The 19873-nt window shown below is 49.1% G+C and overlaps 1 protein-coding gene across 1 annotated transcript in view; it reads right to left on the reverse strand.

The window, feature by feature from the left end:
- Positions 1-19873, reverse strand: part of SLC27A2 (solute carrier family 27 member 2) — a 43804-nt gene that overhangs the window by 15583 nt on the left and 8348 nt on the right. Inside the window, exons 2-4 of the mRNA XM_083586592.1 lie at positions 18115-18324; positions 10318-10476; positions 5478-5602 (exon numbers count right to left, since the gene is read on the reverse strand). Coding sequence (XP_083442718.1) covers positions 5478-5602; positions 10318-10476; positions 18115-18324 — 494 coding nt within the window. The remainder of the gene's footprint in view (positions 1-5477; positions 5603-10317; positions 10477-18114; positions 18325-19873) is intronic.

Here is a 19873-nt window from a genome sequence, read left to right on the forward strand (position 1 = left end):
TATGGAAGTGAGAGCTGGACCATAAAGAAGGCTGATCGCCGAAGAATTGATGCTTTTGAATTATGGTGCTGGAGGAGACTCTTGAGAGTCCCATGGACTGCAAGAAGATCAAACCTCTCCATTCTGAAGGAAATCAGCCCGGAGCGCTCACTGGAAGGACAGATCCTGAAGCTGAGGCTCCAATACTTTGGCCACCTCATGAGAAGAGAAGACTCCCTGGAAAAGACCCTGATGTTGGGAAAGATGGAGGGCACAAGGAGAAGGGGACAACAGAGGACGAGATGATTGGACAGTGTTCTCGAAGCTACCAGCATGAGTTTGACCAAACTGCAGGAGGCAGTGGAAGACAGGAGTGCCTGGCGTGCTCTGGTCCATGGGGTCACAAAGAGTCGGACACGACTAAATGACTAAACAACAACAACAACAACAAAGTCCTTACTTCTGCTCTTGGAAACCAGCTGCAGAACAGGAAGGGAACCAGAGCTAAAAATGATATTCAGAAACACTTCAGGAAAGTACTGTATATGTGGGCTCGGAAGGGTAAATTATGGCCTCCTCATAACTGCCCTTTTTTAAATGCTTTCCCAGTCATCCCACCATGAGACAAATTCAGGGCTTGGATTGGCATGTTTATATCTTAACATGTAGTTCTTCCCTGATAAATTTGCACCTAATAGATCCAGCTATGGTGGTACCAGGATAAATTGATCTGCTCCATATGGGGGAAGTGCACGCATGAAGACTTTTTAAGGTGCTAATCTTTATATTTATGTAAAAAAACCAAACCAGTTCTTGCTCCTCCTGTTTCTGTCATGGAAATTAAGCTCCTTGGTTCCCCTTGACAAGGTTTAATGATCTGTACTGCTAAGGAGTTTTATAACACCCGCAGGAAAAAGCAAATTGCATCGCTAAAAGCCACCTTGTTTTGTATTACACCTTCATTATCACAAATATACATCTGTGGGCTTTATTCCCAGCTTTGAAGTGATTTCCTTGGATCAGATAACTGAGCACGCCAACTTTGACAACAGTCTATGCCGCCGCCGCTGCTGCTCAGAGCTTAATTAAATTCTTAAAATGGCTGGCATAAAAGTCAGCTGGTTTTTGTAACTCTTCACTGGAGAGTTTTCTGTTGGAGGAAATGTGCAGAGTGTTCTTCCAGACACGACTGAAAATCCTTGCTCAACCACTATATTCATACTGCAAAACATATTAGGTAAAGGTAAAGGGACCCCTGACCATTAGGTCCAGTCGTGGCCGACTCTGGGGTTGCGGCGCTCATCTCGCTTTACTGGCCGAGGGAGCCGGAGTACAGCTTCCGGGTCATGTGGCCAGCATGACTAAGCCACTTCTGGCGAACCAGAGCAGTGCACGGAAACGCCGTTTACCTTCCCGCCAGAGTGGTACCTATTTATCTACTTGCACTTTGATGTGCTTTCGAACTGCTAGTTTGGCAGGAGCAGGGACCGAGCAACGGGAGCTCATCCTGTCGTGGGGATTCGAACCGCTGACCTTCTGATCGGCAAGTCCTAGGCTTTGTGGTGTAACCCATAGCGCCACCCGTGTCCCTTTTGCAAAACATATTAACTGCAAGCAAATACAGGAACCTGTCTTAAGATAGAGATAGGTAGAGGAACTCAGTTTTCAGTTAGCACCCGTTAGTTAAGCCCCCAACTTTAGCTCTCTTTCCTTTTGGAACAGATCCCTTAACATTTCTTCCAGCGAGATTCATGTCTCTCTATACTTAGAGTCACAAGACACTAGGTCTTGCTTCCTGAACCGGGCTCTAAAGACTGCTCCTTTGATAACCCAAAGGATTGCTGGAGCCATTTATTTCTGTTTGGTTTGCAGCCAAACAGACTGAGGCAGATGTAAACTTCCCACTATTCAGTTTAATTGCGTATTAACTGGAAAACCTGGTGTACAATTAGCTATGCCCCTAAGGAAGATTAAATAAATAAAGGGTTCAGCTCGTGTTTTCGGCTCATGCATATCTCTGCTTATTGAGCCGAAAGTTGATTGCAACCAAATGCATCCATTTAAGCCACAATTTTTCTTGCTTAAATGGTGTGTACTAAGCTCAAATCTAATACAGTGGTACCTCAGGTTACATACGCTTCAGGTTACAGTCTCCGCTAACCCAGAAATAGTGCTTCAGGTTAAGAACTTTGCTTCAGGATAAGAACAGAAATCGGGCTCTGACGGTGCAGCAGCAGCAGGAGGCCCCATTAGCTAAAGTGGTGCTTCAGGTTAAGAACAGTTTCAGGTTAAGTACGGACCTCCGGAACGAATTAAGTACTTAACCCGAGGTACCACTGTACAGTGGTATCTTGGTTCTCAAACGCTTTGGTACTGAAACAACATGGAACCCAAACACTGCAAACCCGGAAGTAAGTGTTCTGGTTTGTGAACTTTTTTCGGAAGTTGTGTGTGCTCTGTTTTGAGTGTTACACTTCCGATTTGAGTGCTACACTTCCGTTTGGAGTGTTACGTGGAGGTCTGTCTGTTTTTACTATTTATTTTGCTTTTTTATTTTTGCGGTTCTTTTTGTTTTGTTTTTGTGACTGTGTGGAACCCACTTCAGCTACTGATTGATGATTGTGTGACTGCAGTACATTGTTTATTGCTTTCATTTTATGGATCGATGGTCTCGTTAGATAGTAAAATTCGTGTTAAATTGCTGTTTTAGGGGTTGTTTTTAGTCTGGAACGGATTAATTCATTTTGCATTACTTTCTATGGGAAAGCGTGCCTTGGTTTTGGAACGCTTTGGTTTTGGAAGGGACTTCCGGAACGGATTAAGTTTGAGAAATGAAGGTACCATTGTACTGTTCTATAACTGGCGTGCAAAGTGAACAGAGGGAAAGATCTTGACTGCGGTATACCTATGGGGGTTCACCGTCCTCACAGAGATTCTAGATCCCTCTCCACCATTTGATTTATTTATTTAATTAATTTGTATGCTGCGTTAGAAGAACGGTTTATTTTCTTTCAAAAACTGATTCTGTCCACCTAAGCACTGCTTGGCCATGGTTTCACAAAGGCGCTTTAAGGGGTGCTGTTTATAGAGTCAAGCTCAGCAATGCAATTGTGCCTGTATTCAGAGCTGCAGAGCTTTAAGGTCCTGAAAGACAACCCAGATACAGAAGACAATTTAGTCCGCCATAAGCGATAAACTCCACCTCCCACCACTTGCAATGGACAACGCAGAGTAGGGTTGCTGGAGGTACCGTATTTTTCGCACCATAGGACGCACTTTTCCCCTCCTAAAAAGCAAGGGAAAATGTGTGTGCGTCCTATGGAGCGAATGCAGGGGGGGGCAGGCGGGAAAAGCCCCCAAGAGCTGCACACAAGCTCAGTGCACTCTTGCGGGCTTTTCCACAGGAGGGAGAAGGGACTGACTGGCCGCATCAGTCCCTTCTCCCACCTCCCAGAAAAGCCAGGAGAAGCCGCGATCTCTTTAAAGGAGTTGCGCGGCTTCTGCCGGTTTTGCGGGAGGTGGGTGAATCCTCCCACCTCCCAGTAAAGCCAGGAAAGCCCTGCGCAGCGTCTCCCGGCAAGGAGAGGCTGCACGGGGCTATGGATTCTTTAGTCCCATGCAGCCTCTCCCTCCCGGGAGAGGCTGCGTGGGGCTAAAGGGGAAGCCAAAACAGCGAGCGGGATCCATCCCGCTTGCTGCCTTGGCTTGCTCCATAGCTGTGCGCATCCCCTCTGGCAAGGAGAGGCTGCACGGGGCTATGGAGTCTTTAGCCACACGCAGCCTCTCCCGGGAGGGAGAGGCTGCACGGGGCTAAAGGGGAAGCCAAAACAGCGAGCGGGATCCAGCAGGGAGAGGTTGTGCGCAGCCTGTACGCTGCTCTTTGGGGCTGGGGGGGAAATTTTTTTTTTCTTGATTTCCCCCCCTAAAAACTGGGTGCGCCCTATGGTCCGGTGCGCCCTATGGTGTGAAAAATACGGTACTTCAATTGGCATTGCACCAGCAAGTATTCTTATGCGGAACATTCCTGGTGGAGTCCAGTCCCTCCTACAGTACAAAGGGCAGCTGAGAAACTAAAAATTAAATTTCTTAGAATCGTTTAAGTTTCTTACGTACAAAGTCCACGGTACCTTAATTTACCTCCAGCTTGCATAACTTGTGATCCAAGCCAACTGCAGCCTACCAGCTATGGACTGCAGCCTGACAAACCTTTTGTTTTTGTAGCTACAGAAAAGCAGTAGAACAGAAAGTTTCTGAAGTTTCTGATGGGCTGTCATGTATAGCCGGTGGAATTAGATTCAGGTTGGAGCAGGAGGGGGAAACCTCAGGTCCGGGAACTTGAATGCATCCCTCCTTGCCTCTCTGGCCTTTGGGACTTTTCCCAGGTCACAACCCACATAGGCCCTGATTCACTCCCTCCTCAAGTGCTTTTGACTGGCTAGAATGTGCCCACGACCTCTGATAATGTCTCTTGTGGTCTGGATGGAAGGAGCTGGGTACATGAGTGTTATGTACTGAAGTTTCTCACCCTGGGCCAGCAGGGGGATAGATAGTTCATGTCCACATATGCAAATAAGGGATCAAAAGTGACATTAGTGATTGGATAGTTACAGAAAGTTGTTACAGTTACGTTGTACTGGAGCTCTATATAAGCAGGCTGGCTGAACCCTTCAGTTCAGTTCTGTTCTGGCCTGTGAATAAACAAGAGCTGTTTGAAGAATCGCTGTGTCGTCTGATATGTTCACCCACAATTTAACAATGAGAGCATGTGGCAACCAGCCTACCATACAAAGGGGAAATTCACTTTCATTGCTCTGCCCACTTTTGCCTTTGGCTCTAATAATAATAATAATAATAATAATAATAATAATAATAATAATTCATTTATACCCCACCCATCTGGCTGGGTTGGGCAGCTTCCAGGACATAAAAACATAATAAAACATCAAACATTAATAGTGACAATCTGATCCAATATAAAAGTCGCAATAATGTTAAAATAAACAACTGATATCAGACAAAGCAACATTCAACAACCCATTAGAGTCTAACAGTAAACAGTAAAATTGGTATGTGGCCCTTGGGGAGGTTTTCCAGAAGAGAATGTGGCCCTTGGCATGAAAAGCATTCTCCCCCCCTCCCCCCGGCTTAGAGAGTCACAAGTTGTGCAAGAGCGGCTTTAATCCAGAATGGCTTTGGATGCAACAAATGAACTTGGCCCAAGTCTTCCTTTAGAATTAATTTCGCCATCTAAGAAACGGGCCTCTTTCAAGCTCATGTGAAGGTACAATTTATTTATTTTTTACAGAAGCCACAAGTGCTAACAAACTATAGATATAATACTTTAAATAAATAAATAAATAAGGCATTGAATCAAGACCAGTTCTAACAATATCCGTACAAGCTCTCTCTCTCTCTCTCTCTCTCTCTCTCTCTCTCTCTCTCTCTCTCACACACACACACACACACACACATACAGAGATGTCAGAGAAATAAATTACCTTGGGCACATTGCATAAATAGCGAAGCACCTCTCCGATGTACTGTATGACAGTTACGTTGTATTTTCTGCAGTCATCCCAAAACTGGGTAGCTGAAAATTTTGAACGTAATGCAAGAGTAGCACCTACAAGCAAATGAGGCAGTGGAATTAGACACTAACATACATACCCCTATTGAAGGATATACCGTATTTTTCCATGTATAACAGACACCCTGTGTATAAGACGCCCCCTATTTTGGGGGCTGCAACCAATCACCCGGCCCATGTATAAGACGAGCCCTGTTTTCAAACATTATTTTTGAGTAAAAAACCCCTAGTCTTATACACAGAAAAGTATGGTGTGTATCATCTTCTGATGCTGCTGTGGGAAAACTGCAACCAGTCCTGAAGGACTGCACATTCCTGTCTGAGAGCCCATGTACAGGACTGGGTGGCAGAATTCTGGACTGCACCAATTCAGAATACAGGCCTACATTTCTGAACGCTCCCCTGCGTAAAAGTGTTGTGTGTAGTAACGCAGAACCGTTGAGCAGACACTTTGCTAAAAACTCATTCCGCCATCTTTGAGCCTGTGTGATGGGTAATCGTAAACACACCCACATAGTCCCTCCCTGGAAATTGTACTTATAGATCAACTCCTCAGGCCTACTACACCCTCCTGAAATTCTCAGAACCCTGTGAATCGGCCGTGCATGGAAAAGGTACAAACAACTGGCTTAGGGCGTGGTCAAAGCTAACGCAATCAAGGTTTTAAAAGGACAACTCACTAAATGAGGGATGGGGAACCTGTGGTCCTCTGGATATTGTCAAGACTCCCATCTGTCACCAGTGCTAGCCAGCACTACCAATAGGCAGGAATGATGGGAACTGAACTCCCAACAATATCCAGGAAGGCAAGAAGTTCCCACGCCTGCAGCAAAATCCTAATTTGTTTCCACTCAGTTCAAACGGTATTGTCCCTGAATGAGCACCATCAAAACATATTTCTGTCTGTTTGCACCCATGGTTATTTCTCCAAGAGCCTCTAAGGGCATGTGGTGTGGGAGCTGTTCCCTTGCGTCAAGATCCCAGGTACCTTCGGGGAAATGTATATGAAGGAACGATTGGGGCAATAATAATAATAATAATAATAATTTATTATTTGTACCCCGCCCATCTGGCTGGGTTTCCCCAGCCACTCTGGGCGGCTTCCATAGAAAACCAAAAATACACTAAAATATCACAGATTAAAAACTTCCCTGAACAGGGCTGCCTTAAGATGTCTTCTGAATGTCAGGTAGTTATTTATCGCTTTGACATCCGATGGGAGGGCGTTCCACAGGGCAGGCGCCACTACCGAGAAGGCCCTCTGCCTGGTTCCCTGTAGCTTTGCTTCTCGCAATGAGGGAACCGCCAGAAGGCCCTCGGCGCTGGACCTCAGCGTCCGGGCAGAACGATGGGGGTGGAGACGCTCCTTCAGGTATACTGGGCCGAGGCCGTTTAGGGCTTTAAAGGTCAACACCAGCACTTTGAATTGTGCTCGGAAACGTACTGGGAGCCAATGTAGGTCTTTCAAGACCGGTGTTATGTGGTCTCGGCGGCCGCCCCCAGTCACCAGTCTAGCTGCCGCATTCTGGATTAGTTGTAGTTTCCGAGTCACCTTCAAAGGTAGCCCCACGTAGAGCGCATTGCAGTAGTCCAAGCGGGAGATAACCAGAGCATGCACCACTCTGGCGAGACAGTCCGCGGGCAGGTAGGGTCTCAGCCTGCGTACTAGGTGGAGTTGGTAGACAGCTGCCCTGGACACAGAATTGACCTGCGCCTCCATGGACAGCTGTGAGTCCAAAATGACTCCCAGGCTGCGCACCTGGTCCTTCAGGGGCACAGTTACCCCATTCAGGACCAGGGAGTCCTCCACACCAGCCCGCCCCCTGTCCCCCAAAAACAGTACTTCTGTCTTGTCAGGATTCAACCTCAATCCATTAGCCGCCATCCATCCTCCAACTGCCTCCAGGCACTCACACAGGACCTTGACCGCCTTCACTGGTTCTGATTTGAAAGAGAGGTAGAGCTGGGTATCATCTGCATATTGATGGACACCCAGTCCAAACCCCCTGATGATCTCTCCCAGTGGCTTCATATAGATGTTAAAAAGCATGGGGGAGAGGACGGAACCCTGAGGCACCCCACAAGTGAGGGCCCAGGGGTCTGAGCACTCATCCCCCACCACCACTTTCTGAACACGGCCCAGGAGGAAGGAGCGAAACCACTGCATAACAGTGCCCCCAGCTCCCAGCCCCTCTAGACGGTCCAGAAGGATGTTATGGTCGATTGTATCAAAGGCCGCTGAGAGATCCAGCAGAACTAGGAAACAACTCTCACCTTTGTCCCTAGCTCGCCGGAGATCATCAACCAGCGCGACCAAGGCAGTTTCAGTCCCATGATGAGGCCTGAATCCTGATTGGAAGGGATCCAAATGGTCCGCATCCTCCAGGCGTGCCTGGAGTTGTTCAGCAACCACGCGCTCAATCACCTTGCCCAAGAATGGAAGATTTGAGACTGGGCGATAGTTGGCCATACTGGCCGGGTCTAAAGATGGTTTTTTAAGAAGCGGTTTAATGACCGCCTCTTTCAGCGGATCTGGGAATGTTCCCTCACAGAGGGAAGCATTCACCACCCCGCAGAGCCCATCGCCCAGCCCTTCCCGGCTTGCTTTTATTAGCCAGGATGGGCAAGGATCAAGGAGACAGGTGGTTGGTTTCACGCGTCCAAGCAGCCTGTCCACATCCTCGGGGGTAACGGATTGAACTTGATTCCATGCAACTTGACCAGACAGAGCTCTAGCACTCTCCCGCCCCAGCCCTGCTCCCACGGTGGTGTCTAGCTCCCTCCGAATATGAGTGATTTTATCTGCAAAAAACTTTGCAAAATCGTTGCAGGAGATCTTGGGGTCTTTACAAGGCCCCGGTGGTAAAGGTGGTTCCGTTAAATTGCGAACCACCTGAAAGAGTCTCCTGCTACTATTTTCTGCAGATGCAATAGAGGCGGTGAAGAAAGTCTTCTTCGCCGTCGCTATCGCCACTTGGTAGGCTCGAAGTTGAGCTCTAACCTGTGTCCGGTCAGATTCGGAGTGAGTTTTCCGCCACCGACGCTCTAGCCGTCTCAGCGATTGTTTCATCGCCCTCAGCTCCGAAGAAAACCACGGGGCTGTCCGGGCTCCATGCAATCGGAGAGGGCGCTTCGGAGCCAGACAGTCGATAGCCCTGGTTAACTCCGCATTCCAGCGGGCCACCAGGGAATCAGCTGAAAGGCCATCAACATGGGATAAAGCATCCCCTACCACTCTCTGGAAACCATTTGGATCCATTAAGTGGCGGGGGCGGACCATCCGAATTGGTCCCACCTCCCTGCAGAGGGGAAGGGTCGCGGAGAAGTCCAGTTGCACCAGGAAGTGATCTGACCATGGCACTTCTTTTGTTTCACTTTTACTTAGTGTCAGATCACCCACGTCACTAGAGGTGAACACCAGGTCTAAGGCATGTCCATGACTATGAGTTGGGCCAAACTTATTCAGGGACAGCCCCATGGAGGCCATGCTTTCCACGAAGTCCCGAGCGGCCCCTTGTAAGGTCGTGTCGGCATGGATGTTAAAATGGATGTTAAAATGGATGTTAAAATCCCCTAGGATTTTAGGGCAAGGGCCAACAAATGCTGATTCTACACTCCTAGCTCAGTGCGGTGGCTAGAAGCCGAGTAAACATGCTACAGTGGAAGCTCATTGCGTGTCGAGGTCCCCAAACCACCCCAATAAAACACAATTCACACAGAATTTTTTGTTTAAGGTTTTTGGCATAATTTTGGCCACAACTTTATTAAAATACAGTGGTACCTCGGTTTAAGTACTTAATTTGTTCCGGAGGTCCGTTCTTAACCTGAAACTGTTCTTAACCTGAAGCACCACTTTAGCTAATGGGGCCTCCTGCTGCTGCTGCACCGCTGAAGCATGATTTCTGTTCTTATCCTGAAGCAAAGTTCTTAACCTGAGGTAATATTTCTGGTCTGTAACCTGAAGCGTATGTAACCTGAAGCCTACGTAACTCGAGGTACCACTGTACAGAAAATGTGAGTGGTTGCTTAGGCATTGGTTGCGACTATCTGTCCCCGCCTGGGGACAGACTGACATTCGCCCGCCCGCGAAAGTAAGAAAGGGAAAACATTTTGGGGAGAAAGATGGAGCTGGGAACCATGCCCTCACCTCTCCCCAAATACTCCCAGGGGCTCTTGCGTGGCCCTAGCCCCTTGACAGGGGTTCGGACAAAAGCATGGCGAGCCCCTGGATTCCTTTAACAGAATACCCTTGCAGCAACAGCATTGGAGGGGCAGGCACAGCCAATCCATGCTCCTCCACCGACCAGTTCATAAAAAGCAATGCCTAACCGCAACCTTACAAGTTGTGACGATTTGCTACGCGGTAGGCAAAAACCAAATGGCACCAGCCAATCAGCCAAATGGACAAAATTCCTACCAGGCCCCTGCCCCACGACAGGCATAGCAAGGTCAGTGCGAACAACCCTAAATATAGGGAGGGTGGGCGGGTAATCTGATGCGCGCAGCAAAAAGAGGAAGCTCAACGCTGTGCGCAGGGAATATAAAACTTCTTGGCTGTCAATCATTAAATGGCAACATCAAATTCTCCCCAACGACAAGAGGAGCCCAATTGCAATGGTGGCTAACTACCTTTACCCGCCCAGCAACAGTGGGATGTCTTGTAAGACCCCACCGCAACATATGCTCTCCATGAAGGAGAACACGCTTTCCAAAACAAAGTCAAGTTATTAATCCAACTAAGCCCCACTTACCTTGCAGGATGCAGCCATGTACCCCAATTAAAAGGGCAGCACTATGATAGAGTGGCAGAGCGGTATAGATAACATCTGCTGAAGTAACACCGCTGGCAATGATCAGACCACAGGCCAATAACGTGCGTTCATGGGTAATCAATGCAGCTTTTGGGAGACCTGTGTGAAGAGAAAAGTTTTGTTTTTCATTAGACGGGAAACAAGTACAGTTGTACCTTGGATCTCGAACGCCTTGCGAGCATAGCTGTCAACCGTCCCTTATTTGGCGGGAAACTCCCTTATCCCAGCGCCATGTCCCGCTGCTGTCCCTTATTGATGATGTCCCTTAAATTTCCCGGGTTTCAAAGGAAGCAGCTCCTCTCCCTCCCTCCCTGCCAGCCAGGGAGGAAGGAGGCTCCAACTGTGTTGCTTGGCTGCGTTGCTCACCCAATAAGGAGTCTAAGAACGACTGGGGGTGGTGGAGCTTGCATGCCATGTGCCAATCAAATTGGCCGTGTTGCCTGGGGACTCGCCTTTGCTCAGCGCTTCCCAGCGGAGAGGTGACAGTGGTTTTCCTTGCTGCATCCCCTTTGTGGGTTGCTGCGCTGTGGGAACCACCGCTTGAGGCTTCATTTGGCTGCTGGCTGGGCTTTCTGCCTTTGGCTCGGACGGGCTCAGAAGTTGAACATACCTGTGCTTGGAAAATCCCTTATTTTGGCTGTTGATCCCTTATTTTCGAGGCTGCTGGTCCCTTATTTTCAAATCTGTAAGTTGACAGCTATGCTTGCAAGTCAAACATTTTGACTCCTGAACGCCGCAAACCAGGAAATGAGTGTTCTTTTGAACTCGAACGTCCCACAGGGCTTCCACGGCTTCCAATTGGCTATAGGAGCTTCCTGCAGCCAATTGGAAGCTGCGCCTTGGTTTCCAAATGTTTTGGAAGTCGAACGGACTTCTGGAACGGATTCTGTTCAACTTCCAAGGTACCACTGTACAGGGCAGTGACATCTATGAACCTTCTATAACGATTTCCAAACCTCTAATAACCAGAAAAGGCTTTATATGCCAATTCATCTCCTACACCTTATCCTCATTATTAAAATCTCCGTTCGTGTAACAAAAAAAACAAAAAAACCTCCCATGTTAGGGAGAAGGCTAAGTTGGGACACATTCTCAACATGCATTTAAAGCACCATAGTAAAGGTAAAGGGACCACTGACCATTAGGTCCAGTCGTGGCCGACTCGGGTTGTGGCGCTCATCTCACTTTATTGGCCGAGGGAGCCAGCGTACAGCTTCCGGGTCATGTGGCCAGCATGACTAAGTTGCTTCTGGCGAACCAGAGAAGCGCACGGAAACGCCGTTTACCTTCCCGCTGGAGCGATACCTATTTATTTACTCGCACTTTTACGTGCTTTCGAACTGCTAGGTGGGCAGGAGCTGGGACCGAGCAACGGGAGCTCACCCCGTCGTAGGGATTCGAACCGCCGACCTTCTGATCAGCAAGTCCTAGGCTCTGTGGTTTAACCCACAGCGCCACCCGCATCCCTAAAGCACCATAATGCCACTTTAAACAGTTGTGGCTTCCCCCAAATAATTCTGGGAGCTGTAGTTCGTTAAGGGTGCCTCAAGTTGTTAGGCGGCTCCTCTTCCACTTCCAGGATACCCCGAGAAGATTGATTGTTAACAACTTTGGGAACTGAAGAGATAGCCATAATTAACGTTTGTCGGTTGTTTTCAGTGGGACTAAAATGTAGCCAACTTAGCTTGGCTCCAACATGGGGTATTGTGATGGGATGTTGAGCTGCTTGTGCGTAAAGTTACTGATCCCTCAGTGTTTGGCTAAGTCCACAAACCACTGTCTGTAACGGAGCCCCATAAACATGGCTCCGTCAGTCGCTGGCAGAATCCGACAGTGGGCGTTTACGGAATTTCTTCCAGCATAAAAGCTCCTTAACGGAAACACGTCTTCTGGACTCTCTACGTGACAATTTCCGGCGAGGAGTGGGCGTCCCTATAGGAGGTCCCGAAACCTCCTCGGTGTTCTCGCTGGAATTGTCTCTGAGTCCTCCTTCCGACTCACTATCCCTTGGAACTGCCTCTCTCCCCCTGCTGGTTCCCTCATCAGCTGACAAGTCTCTGCCAGCCTCTGTGAGTCTCTTCCTCTCCAGTTCTCCCGATGGCAGTTCCCTGACATCCACCTCCCCTCCAGGGCCCCCTTCACCCCCTCCTTTCCCCTCCTCTGCGGGAGGCGAGGGAGCAAAACCCCTGAAAGAACTTCCCTCATCTTCCGAAGTCTCGAACATTTTCCTCCACCGGTTGCTGTTTCGGGTTTCTAAGTACTCATCCTCATCGGAATCTACTCCTTCTTCCAACTCAGACCCCGTGAATCCTTCCAATTCCTCCTCCTCGTCGGTGGTGCCAAAGTACTCCCTCCGGAACCTCGCTACTGACTGAGGTTTCCTGGGGAACCTTTGATGGAACGCTTCAATCAAGACCTCGTCATTGACTTCCTCTGCCGTCACCCAGGTGTTTTCTGACTCCGGTTCCCCTTCCCACGCCACCAAATACTCCACCTGATGACCCTTCCACCTGGAGTCGAGGATTTCCGCCACATGGTTGCTGCTTTCCCTCTCTTCTAAGACTGGTCCCCGTGGGAAAACCCCTTCATTTCCCCCCCTATACGGTGACAGCAATGACCTGTGGAATACTGGGTGCAGTTTCATGTGGTTCGGTAACCGGAGTCTGAAAGCCACTGGGTTAACCTGTTGAATGACCTCAAATGGTCCCAATCTTTTGGGTCTCAATTTCTTACAACCCCCCTTGAACGGCAATCCTTGGGTTGACAGCCACACCTGATCCCCCACCCTTATGGTTTCACCTTCCCTTCTGTTCTTGTCTGCCTGCTTCTTATATTGTTCCTTGGCCCTTTCTAAGTTGAGTTGAAGTTGACGATGGATCGCTTCCATTTCTTCTACAAACTGTTCGGCGGCTGGGACGCTCCATCTCTCCCCTCCTCCCCCTGGAAATGCCCTGGGGTGGCACCCATAATTAGCCAAAAAGGGGCTCATCCCGGTGGACACATTCTCCGCATTATTGTAGGCAAATTCCGCCAGCGCCAACCTTTCCACCCAATCGTTCTCTCTGTCATTGACATAACACCTCAGGTATTGTTGGAGGATACCGTTTGCTCTTTCCGCCTGCCCGTTGGTTTCTGGGTGCCGGGCAGTCGAAAAATTGACCTCCACGTGCAGTAAGCTCATGAGCTTCCTCCAGAACCTGGACGTGAATTGTTTGCCCCGGTCTGAGATCAACCTCAAGGGGGCGCCATGCAGTCTAAAAATATGTTCTACAAACAATTTAGCTGTCTCTTCCGCCGTGACTGCATGTGAGCACGCTACAAAGTGGCCCATCTTAGTTAACAGGTCTACTACGACCAGTATGGCGGTTTTCCCCTTGGATTTCGGCAGATCAGTCATAAAATCTATCGATACCGCCTCCCATGGCCTTTCTGGTGTGGGCAACGGTTCTAATAACCCCGCCGGCGCCCGCCTTTCTCCCTTGGCTCGCTGGCATTGGTCACACCCTCTTACATACTCCCTTACATCTTCCCTCACCCTGGGCCACCAAAATTCCCTGGTAACCAACCACATGGTTTTGTGTTGCCCAAAATGCCCTGCTGTGGGGCTGTCGTGCAGCTGTTTGAGTACTCTCCCTCTCAATTCCCCTTCGGGTATATATAGTGCCCCTTTGTAATACAATGCCCCGTTTCTTTCTTCAAAACCTCCGGAGTTTTCTCCCTCCCTCCTTAGACCTCGGAGCTTATTCTGGGCGTATTCATCATTCTGCGTCTCCTCTACCAGTTCCCTTTGCCCCACCAACGCCGCCCCACACACCCAGCGGTCCTCTGGGATGATATGTCTCTCTTCGGGTGCTCCCTCCCCCTCCAAATACTCTGGTTTGCGTGAGAGAGCGTCCGCCCTGACGTTTTCTGGGCCTGGCACATAGCAAATTTCAAAATAAAATTTGGAGAACTCCTGTGCCCATCTCACTTGCCGTTGGTTGAGCACTTGTGCCGTTCTCCAGTACTCTAAATTCTTGTGGTCTGTGCATACTTGCACCTTGTGTTGTGCCCCAATTAGTAAGTGTCTCCATTTCCGGAACGCTTCGTGAATGGCGAGTAGTTCTCTGTCATATACCGTGTAGTTCCTCTCGGATTTGTTTAACTTCCGCGAGAAGAAGGCACACGGTCTCCACTCCGACTTATCCTTCCCCGGCTGAAGAAGCACCGCCCCCACCGCCCGGTCTGATGCGTCAGTCTCCACTCTCATGGGTTTTTGCAAATCCACATGCAGGAGCTGTTCTTCCGAAGCGAAGGCCTTTTTCAATTCTTCGAATGCTTGCTCCGCTTCCGCTGTCCAAACAAACTTCTTCTTGCTGCTGAGACAGTCCGTGATGGGAGCCGTTAAGTGGGCAAAGTTCTTGATGAACTTCCGATAAAAGTTCCCAAACCCTAAGAATCTTTGCACATCCTTTTTCGTTTTCGGTGTCTTCCATTCCAGTACCGCTTGGACCTTGCCTGGATCCATGGCTAATCCCTTGTCTGACAAGCGGTACCCCAGGAATTCCACCTCCTTGGTGTGAAACTGACACTTCTCTAATTTCACCCACAGTTGGTTTGCTTGCAGTCGGCTCAACACTTCTCTGACGTCCTTTACATGCTGCTCCTCATTCTCTGAATAGACTAATACGTCATCTAGGAAGGCCACACAATTCTTGTAGAGCAGAGGTCCCAGGACGTGGTTCATGAACGATTGAAAACATGCTGAGCCTGCTTGTAATCCAAAAGGCATAACGACATATTCGAAAGCCCCTAGAGGGGTGAACATTGTTGTCTTCCATTCATCCCCCTCCCTTATCCGTATCAGGTTGTATGCCCCCCTCAGGTCCAGTTTAGTAAAAATCTTTCCCTTCCTCACCCTGGTCAAAATGTCATCAATCCTGGGCATAGGGAAAGCCACTGGTTCCGACACGGCATTTAGGCTCCGGTAGTCCACGACCAATCTCGGCTTATCCGTGTTTTTTTTGTCCACAAAAAACACTGGGCTGCCCCCCACCGCTCTGGACTCTCTGATGAAACCTCTCTTCAGGTTTTTGTCAATAAACTCCCTCAACTCCTGCATTTCCCTGTCTGACATGGCATACAGCTTGCCCACAGGGAGCTGGGCTCCAGGGACTAGATTGATCTGGCAGTCAAAGGGTCTATGCGGTGGTAGTTTGTCTGCTTCCCTTTCGCTGAAGACCTGGCTCAGGTCAGCGTATTGTTTGGGAACCTTTCTTTTGTCCGTTACTTCTGTTCCTGCTAGAAAGGCTCTTGCCCCTTCTGGAGCCTTGCCCTCTTTGCAATGTTCTAGGCAATGTGCTGACCCAAAGGAGACCACTCTCTGATGCCAACCCACTAGCGGATCATGCAACGCTAGCCAGCTCATCCCCAAAATAATGGGAGCCCCTCCCAAGGTGGCCACATTGAACGCTATTCTTTCGGTGTGCCTGGCTACCCTCATTACCATTGGGACGGTCTGTAAGCTGACTTCTCCTCCCAACAGCTCTCTCCCATCGATCGTGGTCACCTGCAAGGGGTTGCTTAAAGGGATAGTCTGTATCTGGTGTTCTGCTGCAAATTCCTTGCTCATAAAATTACAGGAGCTGCCTGAGTCCAATAGCGCCCTTATCTTTAAGGGATGTCCGTTTGGCAGCTCTAGCAACACCTCTATCACTAGGGCTGGTCTCGGAGGTTCAGGCGTGGGCACTTTTACTGCTCCTTCGCCTGACTGCTGTGCCCTGATGGTGGCAGTCAGGCGCTGGCTTTTACTTGGTCCTGCCCTTCCTCCTCCTTCCCCCCAACAGCTCCTGCCATCCCTTGACATTCCTTTCTTTGTGGACAGACCCTGGCAAAATGACCTGGCTGCTGGCAGAGATAACATTTCTTGGGGCTCTTCCCCTCCTTCTTCCGCCCTTCACTGGGATTTGAAACTGCCCGCGCGCGCGCTGTTCCAACTTCCATCGGCTCTGCGGGCGGGAAAGTTGGCTCCGGAATCTCTGGAATGCGGAAATCTCTCCAACGCTCCCCTTTCCCTTCCCGCTTCTCCAAGGCTCTAGCCTCCTGGCGTGCTCCAATGGTCAACGCTGATTTGATCAGCTGGTCCATAGACTCCGCCCTGGGCGCCCGGGAAAGTTCATCTTTCACAGCCGAAGAAAGTCCCTCTTCAAAAAGCATTTGAATGGGTTCCGCTGACAGATCCCACCCCAATCTGTGTATCAGCATAGTAAACTCAGTCCAGTACTCACGGACAGATCGGCTCCCCTGTTTACAAGCCATCAACTGTCTGCGCACCACTCCCTGTTCAATCTCGCTGGAAAACATCAGGTCCATGGCGCGAAAAAACTTCCGTGCGTCTTTCAAGACTTCATCATGCCTTGCCATCAGGGGTCTAACCCAGTCTCTCGCCCCCCCTTCGAGATGGCTAACCACAAACGCCACTCGCGATTCCTCGTCGGGAAAGTCATCAAACTGCAGATTAAGAGCATACTGCATCTCTGTCCTAAAGGCTTGATAGTTCCTGGGATCCCCCCCAAACTTCTGCACCAATCCTGGCATCTTTCTTCCTTGTGGGGGGGCCTTTGCCCTTTCTGCATCCTGAGCCCTCCTCTCATCGAGCCTCGCCGTTTGCAGCGCTAGCTGGACCTCCAACACCCGGTACCTTTCTTCCAGGCTCGGACTGGCTCCAGCTCCTCCTGCAGCTCCGGTTCCGGCTGGGTCGCTCATGATGCTTTCTCTGCACAAGCTGCTTTCAGGGACTGTCGGATTGCTGTGATGGGATGTTGAGCTGCTTGTGCGTAAAGTTACTGATCCCTCAGTGTTTGGCTAAGTCCACAAACCACTGTCTGTAACGGAGCCCCATAAACATGGCTCCGTCAGTCGCTGGCAGAATCCGACAGTGGGCGTTTACGGAATTTCTTCCAGCATAAAAGCTCCTTAACGGAAACACGTCTTCTGGACTCTCTACATGACAATTTCCGGCGAGGAGTGGGCGTCCCTATAGGAGGTCCCGAAACCTCCTCGCTGTTCTCGCTGGAATTGTCTCTGAGTCCTCCTTCCGACTCACTATCCCTTGGAACTGCCTCTCTCCCCCTGCTGGTTCCCTCATCAGCTGACAAGTCTCTGCCAGCCTCTGTGAGTCTCTTCCTCTCCAGTTCTCCCGATGGCAGTTCCCTGACAGGTATTACTGGTTTTTTTTTTCATCCAACAGAAGCCATTCAAAAAAAAACACAATGCTCTCTTTTGTTAGTACAGCAGTCCCACATCCATGGTGTAGCCAGGATTTTTGTTGGGGGGGGGGAGGGCAGGCCTTTTGTTGGGGCAGGGGGGAGAACCTCAATTAGCTATGTATTTTTACTGATTTTGAGGGGGGGCAGCTGCCCCTTCCTGACCCCACTCGGCTACGCCCATGCCTTACATATGCTTTTGTTTGCAAACTACCACATTGCTTAATGCACAGCTACAGTTTTGTCTCCCAAGTTTCAGACACTTTGGAGACACTGTCCTTTTCCTCAGGCAATATGTTTTGCAATATGTCAATTAGATTTCCTCATAAGATATTTTAAAACCAGCCAGTGAATAAAATAAGCCAGCTACAATTCTGTACACCCAGTTCCCTGGAAATCAGCCCCACTGAACTAAACAGGACTTATTTCTGCATAGGGTTGACTGTAGACCAAGGAATCCCTAATTTGTGGGGTTTTTTTAAAATTACTGTACCTGTAGTCCCAGAGGTATATATGTACAGGGCAGGACTTTTAAAAGTGACATTTGATCTCCAGGACACTGGAATAGGCTCATCTGAAGCAGCATCCATTTTGTCAATGAAACTGTCGATCCCCTCTGTCTCAGAGGTCCTGCTTAAGTAATAGATAGTCACATTCTCTTCCTTCAGGGCTGGAAGCACTTCTTCAATGGCTGATGCTAATTCTTTAAGGAGGAGAGAAGAAATGGTTACTTGAAGGCGGGGAAAGGCCCATTATTCAATAAAGGTTTGTGCTGTGATGTTTTACTCTGAAATGTTTTTGCAGTACTCTTCATAGCATGGCCAGATTGGGAAAAAAAGGAAAGGAAAAAGAAAAGAGTTGTGTAGAAGGAGGGAATTTCAGGAGGTGTAGCTTTGAAACCTCAGAAAAGTCATGTGCCGTTGCTCATTTCCACAATGGCGGAACAAGTAAGGTAAAGGTAAAGGGACCCCTGACTATTAGGTCCAGTCATGGCCGACTCTGGGGTTGCGGCGCTCAGCTTTATTGGCTGAGGGAGCCGGCGTTCAGCTTCCGGGTCATGTGGCCAGTATGACTAAGCCGCTTCTGGCGAACCAGAACAGCGCACGGAAACGCTGTTTACCTTCCCACCAGAGCGATACCTATTTATCTACTTGTACTTTGAGTGCTTTCGAATTGCTAGGTTGGCAGAAGCAGGGAGCAAGCAATGGGAGCTCACCCCGTCGCGGGGATTCGAACCGCCAACCTTCTGATTGGCAAGTCCTAGGCTCTGTGGTTTAACCCACAGTGCCATCCGCGGACAAGTAGCACAGAACAAAACCTGCAAGCTGCGTGGGAGATCAGCTTTTGGTGAAAAGGAGAATGCAGGTCATCAAGTTACAGTTAAATGCCACTCACATACACAGTGGTACCTCAGGTTAAGAACTTAATTCGTTCTGGAGGTCCGTTCTTAACCTGAAACTGTTCTTAACCTGAGGTACCACTTTAGCTAATGGGGCCTCCCGCTGCCGCCGTGCGATTTCTGTTCTCATCCTGAGGTAAAGTTTTTAACCCAAGGTACTATTTCTGGGTTAGCGGAGTCTGTAACCTGAAGCAACTGTAACCTGAAGCGTCTGTAACCTGAGGTACCACTGTAACAGGGTCCACAGCAAACATCTTGCCAAATTTATTTACACAAATATTTAGTGGTGCCATATAAAGGAAGGCAAAATACTGCAAGGTATCAGAAACACAGGTGTCATATTTTCACAATACATCTGGAAAAAGGCTAGCCGGCGTGTTTCCTAACAATCTGAAATTGCACGATGCCTGGATTTGTGTGTCACTAGAAGGACCCTCATGAGATTGTTCATTATCAAGTGTGAGGGTTCTCCACCCCCACCTGCGTATGTCAGCTATTTCCAATGGGAGGGTGACGCAATATCCCAGGGAATTTCCTTCCTCTTTCATGCATCGTTTCTGAAAGGCTCCCACAATGACATGGAAAATTTATCCGCGGTTATCTGTGTGCTCCTGTTCCACCCTGCATGAGAGACTGTGAGCATGGTTCTCTTTTTTGGAAGGCATTCCCCAAACAGGAAGTGGTGACACAGATGAGTATGGCTCAGGGGTGCGGTTGTGACCTCCAGCAGGGCCTTCTCTGTGGCAGCACCCTTATTCCTCCCTTTTGTCTCCTACATGATCATCACATAGCATTGTTCACTTAAGCATTTTCGCTCGTACATTTAGTACAGTGGTACCTTGGCTCTCAAACG

This window comes from Podarcis filfolensis (genome assembly GCF_964270895.1).
Source record: "Podarcis filfolensis genome assembly, chromosome: 14".
Lineage (NCBI taxonomy): Eukaryota > Metazoa > Chordata > Lepidosauria > Squamata > Lacertidae > Podarcis > Podarcis filfolensis.